This window comes from Acipenser ruthenus, chromosome 17 (assembly GCF_902713425.1).
Source record: "Acipenser ruthenus chromosome 17, fAciRut3.2 maternal haplotype, whole genome shotgun sequence".
Taxonomy (NCBI): Eukaryota; Metazoa; Chordata; class Actinopteri; order Acipenseriformes; family Acipenseridae; genus Acipenser; species Acipenser ruthenus.
In genome coordinates, this window is record NC_081205.1 from 28,306,708 (window position 1) to 28,313,787 (window position 7,080).

The 7,080-nt window shown below is 37.2% G+C and overlaps 1 protein-coding gene across 1 annotated transcript; it reads left to right on the forward strand.

Annotated features, from left to right (window-relative positions):
* The first annotated feature begins 4,296 nt into the window (after positions 1–4,296).
* LOC117423751 (ras-related protein Rap-2b) lies at positions 4,297–6,379 on the forward strand. Its single transcript, XM_034039881.3, has one exon. The coding sequence runs from the start codon at positions 4,606–4,608 to the stop codon at positions 5,155–5,157; it is 552 nt and encodes a 183-aa protein (XP_033895772.1). The 5' UTR covers positions 4,297–4,605; the 3' UTR covers positions 5,158–6,379.
* Positions 6,380–7,080: the final 701 nt, after the last annotated feature.

Sequence of the window (7,080 nt, forward strand, 5' to 3'; positions counted from 1 at the left end):
AAATTATTAGGTAGTACTTTTCGTAACTTTTCTAAAAAAAATAAATAAATCAGGGAACTGGTTTAGAAACAGTGGTTTTCACTGTCAGTTACAACATAGCATAATTTCCCCCAACTACTGGCATCTTGCTTTAGTCAAGTTATTTATATCATAAAAGACACAAGGGCTGCAAACACTTAAGCATATGAGATGTTATGCTGTGCAGGAAATCTTCAGTTTTAACCCTTTTATATACTGAGATCACTCAGTTTACTGCAAGGGCTTTCAGTAGTTTAATACTGTTGTCAAAAGTAAGAGCTAATAGCTCTAGACATACATATTATTATACAGAAATCTTTCACAGACCTGTATAAATGCCTGCAGTGTTGAAGTTATTCCAGGTTTGGACTGCAGTCTAACTTTGGATATGTTTTCTGTAAAAATCAGTTTGAGATGTGGCATCTCCAGAAGTCTAAATTGTCATGAGCTGGTATTGAAAGACGAGGTTAAAAGCATGCGAAGGGTTCTGTAAACCTGTACCAAGAGCTGTGCTTGTAAGAAACACTCTGGAACATGCAGCAGTATGAGTTGTAACAACAAGCCCCTGAGAAGGAAAACTGTCCGACCAACTTTAGCTGTTACATTTTTCCTCTTGAATTTGAATTCCCCAGGGTATTTTTTTTTCTTTTACTTTTTGTTGAATTTAGACCTAGACCAGATCACAAGCCTCAAATATTTTAATAATTAAAATCTGGAAGTTTGCTTTAGTTATGAAGAAGGTTCCAATATTAATGAGAATCTTTCGGTGTAAACCCTTGTGCTGAACCAATATCAAGTCATTTGTGTTTTATTGCACAGTAAGTTTACTTTTTGCCAGGGACATGAATGAAACAAAATGAGTCTTACATAATGAATTATAAATTAGAAGAGAAAAGACAAAAAGGGAGAAGTATGTTTTGAAAACCTGAATAGTTCTGGAAGGGTTATAAATATTGAAAGTACATTCTGTTTCAGTTTGCATAATGAATTGTGTTGATGGAAGTCTGCTTGACACTACCAGTTAATATTCTGAAACCTGTCCCAGTTACAAAGAACACATCTGAATATATTATAGAAGGAATGCAAAATATATATTCTGTTGTCAAAATATATATTCAGCAGGTTACACTGTTTATTTTAAATGTGTCAGATAAAGATGGTCCATTGACTAATAATGGAAAATGGTCAACTTCTTTAGAATTTTTTTTCATTTAAAACTTGAAAGTATTATAGTTCTATATGGAAAATTATATTTTAATTCTTGAAAATTATGTCCTAAAAAGATCAAAACTTCTATCAGATATGTTTGACACATAGTGAACATTTAGTTTAAATATCACTGACATTTGTAAAGATAAAGTGCTTTTTGCGTGCCATACTTGTAAAATAATAATAATAATAATAAAAAAGGGCATACAGCAACCAGTACATGACAAATTTTGAATTACTGTCTAATCATTACTGCCTATTACTCTGCTTCACAGGTTCACATCAACTACTCTCTGAGGTGCAGCTGTTGGGGTTTGGAGGGCTGTGGCTCAGCTACATCTGAATCTCACGGCATCAAGACTCTGGCCTGGGATAGGTTGAGTGTAATCTATTATTGAAAATAAGTTGCAGCTTTAAACATTTTCAATGGCAATTGTGTGTGTCTAAAACGTGCTGCTGTTCTCAATGCTACATGGCAGCACTAGAGAAGAGTGCAGAGAGTATTCTCAAGGTAACTCTCCATGCTGTCAATAATAATGAAGAATCTCTGCTCTGCTGGAGTCTGCTGTGATGAAGGGAACATCGTTTTTTGCATGTAACCTGTGTGTTGTAGGCAGTGCAAGCAGATGGGCTTGTGATGTAGATCACTACAGGAAATATTGAAATGTGCAAGATATGACCTACCAACTTCTAAAAATAAAATAGCGCAAAGACAATATTAAGCAAAACAAGTACTATTAGTACTGTAACTAGTCGATTTCTCGAAGACCCCCAAATAGTAATTGGATCAAGAAGATTTTAAGTTAGGCTACTTTGTAACATTGTTATCTACCAGGGCCATTCAGTCACTTCAGTGTTTTAATCTTTACTTAGGGTTTGATTTACTATAAACACATATACCACACCAATATTAACTCAGCAAAAGACTGAACACTGCATACAGAAACAAGGTGTGTAAATGTAATTATGGATACATTAATATTGTAATAATTAATACATTGGTTAATTATTACAATATTAATGTGTGGTCCAGTGGTTAAAGAAAAGGGCTTGTAACCAGGAGGTCCCCGGTTCAAATCCCACCTCAGCCACTGACTCATTGTGTGACCCTGAGCAAGTCACTTAACCTCCTTGTGCTCTGTCTTTCGGGTGAGATGAAATTGTAAGTGACTCTGCAGCTGATGCATAGTTCACACATCCTAGTCTCTGTTAGTCACCTTGGATAAAGGTGTCTGCTAAATAATAATAATAAAAATAATTCTTCTTATTCTTATAGCAGGTGACTGTTTTTTATTGTCACAGCATTGTGTAATATAAGTTACCTTATCATAACCCTGGCACCTGTCTAAGTGACAGATCCAGATGGTTAGCACTAGTTTCTCCTTCTCAGTCAGCTAATGATCTGTTTGCCTCATGCTGAATTCAGTAGACTGGGGTCTAGTAGTAGTAAATGTTATTCATGTAATATGGGAATGGGTTTACCTTCTTCATTTTGAATGTGTCTCAACTTTTAAATCAGTCTGTTCTGAGAACTTTCATCAAGCATTGTTTCTTTATCCTATGTGACTTCATTTTATATTATGAAGACTATATATGAGTGAGAGAGAGAGAGAGAGAGAGAGAGAGAGAGAGAGAGAGAGAGATCATCAAACAAGAAATGTTGCATTCACACCCTTCACATGTGAGCTAGTCATATCTGCTACTTTAACCTAAGCAGCATTATCAGTCTTGAAAATATTAATCTCCTCTTTATCCTTCAATCAAGGTTTGGTATCAATAGACACAAAACCACCTTTAACTGACCCTGTGAGTCATCAAAAACACTGTGTGGATTACCGGTGAATAATACAAATCCAGAAACTGACGTAAGCAACACACCTATATACCATGCACGTCCTATGAGAGCTACTACACTCCCATTACCTTTTAGTACACAAGAACCCGCAGAGTCAACGGAATGTGTTGAGCAGGAAATGAACCTGCCCGCACCTGCAGTATCAGCACTGCTTGTTCTTCCCAGCAGAGCAAATAACAGAGACTGGTTACATGACTCACTTATTTTTATACTGCTATACAGGGTGACTGGTAATGTTCCTCTGTTTATAACATCAATTAAATATAAGCTCTCTGCAGGCTGCAGTAGAGTGGTTTTGTTCGACCACTGTCATGCTGAGCTCCTAGAAAGTCATCATTGATCTTTCTTTAAGTTGTTGTTAAAGATTTTAACTATAGATTTGTAGCTTTTAATATATCCTGTATGGGGGAAAAAAAAAAAAAACACTCTAGTACACAACAGTATTGCCTAAATTCAAATAGTACACCCATATTATCTTTGGAATTAGGGGAACTGTAGTCATTTGACATATGCTGCTATTTTTTTTTAAAGGAAGATTAATGTTTTATGGGTAGTTTGTTGCCTGACTTTTTAATGCCAAGATATAGTTGCTCGAAGTGTGTCTGTAAGTGTGAAATTGCAGCTGCTTTGGTTTGTGAAGATCAAGTCAGCAGTACTGGGCAGTATTTTGTAACTGTGAAGATATTACCATTAAAATCACCTATAGCTATAAAACAACAGTGATTACTAAAGTGTAGGAGGTCAGGGTTAAAAACAAAACAAAAAAACAATTTCCTTTATTTCAAGGAAGTTCAAACCACCCACAAAACCTCTAAGCTTCAAACTGCAAACATGTTACATAAACACCTAAATAGTGAAAGAACTACTTTCAGAACTCAAATATTAAAGTATTTGTTTAAAGTGCTCAGATTATTTGGATTTCATCGCTGCTCTTTCAACATATATAGTAAACTCAAATACATTTAAAAGTAATTCCCAGTAGTCCACGGTAGGCAATCTGTGATTTTAAAGTGTAGCTTCTCAACTGCATTATATTATTATATTCAAAATGTTGTTTAAAATGTACTTTGATGAGTCGGTATGTCAATATCTAAACTATTGTGACCACACTCTCAATCGATTACTGAGTTTCCTAAACATTGGCAACAGATGCGTTACTGCCACTTTAAGAAATCGACACTGAGACATCCTCTTTCTGGTGACGTACGGACGCTGCGCCTGTGTCAGTGGGCAGGAAGAGCGTGTGAGTGCGCATTGATCACGCCTTACTCAGAAGCATTACACAAGGAACAGCAGTTCCCAACATGTCATATTTCTAATGCTGGGGTACAGTCTAAGTCACCTCAGATCCCCTCCGACACGCAGACCCTGCAAGATTGCACCCGAAGCCCTTGGACTGGACCGGACTGAGATTGCTTTCAGAGAAGTGGGACTGTTGTTAGTTTAAAACCCATTGGGGCGACCAGCGGTGGAAAGTGCAGTCGAGAAAAAGGCAATCGAGAGACAGGACTATTTTAGAAGCCATGAGAGAATACAAAGTTGTCGTGCTTGGATCCGGCGGAGTTGGCAAATCAGCATTGACGGTGCAGTTTGTAACGGGGTCTTTTATAGAAAAATACGATCCCACCATAGAAGATTTTTATAGAAAAGAGATCGAAGTGGACTCGTCGCCTTCTGTGCTGGAGATTCTCGACACGGCGGGGACGGAACAGTTCGCCTCCATGAGAGATTTGTATATCAAAAACGGGCAGGGCTTTATTTTGGTATACAGTCTGGTCAACCAACAGAGCTTCCAAGACATCAAACCCATGCGGGACCAGATCATCCGTGTGAAACGGTACGAGCGAGTGCCCATGATCCTGGTGGGCAACAAGGTGGATTTAGAAGGCGAACGAGAGGTTTCTTCTGGAGAAGGAAAAGCCCTCGCAGATGAATGGAATTGCCCCTTTATGGAAACTTCAGCCAAAAATAAAGCCTCGGTAGACGAACTGTTTGCAGAGATTGTCAGACAGATGAACTATGCTTCACAGCCGAATGGGGACGCTCAGTGCTGCTCTTCCTGTGTTATCCTTTAAAACTAGTTGAAAAGTTTGCAAAAGGCGAGCGAGTGACGTAATATTAAAAAAAAAACAAACTAAGATTGGAAACTAACACAACTTTGTTTGAAAACGTTAAAGTGTAATACATTGACTACGTGATCAGTATTCAAATGTGTTCTGTTAACTTGCGCACACACACATTGTACACACTTATCCAAAACCAGTGTTTACATGGCAGAATACTTGAATGTTCTGGGATTGTTTTTAAAGACTCGTAGACACATGCATTTGGAAACATTTTTGTGCCTAGTGCCTAAGGGTGATATTTATTTTGAAATGCATCGACACGTCTGTTTCCCTGGAACTCTTCTGCAGGGATTCATCAACGGTTGTGAATTATTGCATTTATTCATCTCTGGAGGGAAGAGATAACGATACCATTGAGTGGCTAATGAAACAGGACACCGCAGCCCTTATTCAGCAACATGGCGAATGCATCACCTGGGATTTCACCTTTGATTGTAAGAAACCGGCAACATCACTGGACACAGCAACTGAACGTGGCAAAACATGTATCCGGTCTCAACAATTGCACTCTCTAACTGGAACTTATCTAACACTGATGCCGAAACAAGCAAGGAATAGGCAGGATGGTTTCTGTGAAAAACAAAAGTAATATTTTGTACCTGCTGCATAAAATGGGTATTAAAGAAAATCAGTGGGATTTTCAACGTGAGCTGTGAAAAATTATACCATTTTGTATGCTTAAGGAGAAAAAAAACTGCTTCAGTTGACCAGTATCACCACAATAGCATAAACAAGGACTTTTATGTTATGATACAGGGCCGCCAAAAGCCCAGTGTCTTGTGCCTTCCAAATCAGCTGTTCAAGTTAGTGCCAACTGCAAAGTATCCACACAATCGCATTATCTCGCAATCCACAAAGTATTTTAATTTCCCTTTGTTAAGGAATGTGTTTTTTATTTTCAATTTAGCATTTTAAATATAATTTTCTATCCCTGTTAAAGGTTTGGCCTAATTTTAATTGAAATTCACAGGCACTGGGTCCACCTAGATACTGTTTACTAAAACCTTTTTATTTTGTCCCCCTGGTCAGCAAAAGCAAGAAAAAGGATTAACAAAATGTGATGTACCATTGAAATTCTAACCCGATTGTAATTATAATATCAGACCAGCCTTTTAACAGCTGTCTGTCTGTTTTGAAAGACTTTTAATACAAATGGCATTTTTAAAATACACTCTGGTGTTCTGTTTGTTTTTATTTATTTATTTATTTATTTGTTTAAAACTTTACAGGGGGTGTAAGTTTTTATACATACTACATTCATTTGTTTTCAACTTATGCTTTCTACAGTCACAGAAACATCCTACTCTGTAAACTTGAGTGACTTTGTCAAAGATTAAACTGACTTGTAGTGCATTTGGGTTAGTTATTAGAGCAACAAATGCAAGAGGTATATTCAGTATTACTTTCAAAATGAAGATTTCGTTGGTTCATTTTTTTATTTCTGAATTTATACCCACAGACAAAATTGCTCCTGAGTTTTTCATCCAGTCACAAATTGACCTTGTAAGGAAGCTGCTGTTAAATAATTCAGTACAGCACCTGATCAGCTGTTTTCATTTAAAAATGTCCTAAATCCAAACTTGTGGCATTTCTTTTGAGATCAGAAAAGTAGACTTTTGGAGATGGGGATGGGGGTGCTGTAGTTTTGCTTGCCAAGATAACACGATTGTAGGACCAATGTATTGTAAAACTTTTTTTGTTAGAGTTTTTGTTTTGTATGGTGCAAGCCCAAAACCTGTTTAACAACATGGACGTTTTTTACACACAAGTTACTCTGCTTGTAACAAAAAATGGTGAGGTAGAAAGCTAGGCTTGTCCAGAAGTATTTGCATCTTGGATCCCAGTTGGCGTAATCTTCAGATCCAGAATGTT

Bases quoted from the DNA above. Each gene is read 5' to 3' on its own strand.
- LOC117423751 (XM_034039881.3), top strand. From the start codon at position 4,606: ATGAGAGAATACAAAGTTGTCGTGCTTGGATCCGGCGGAGTTGGCAAA.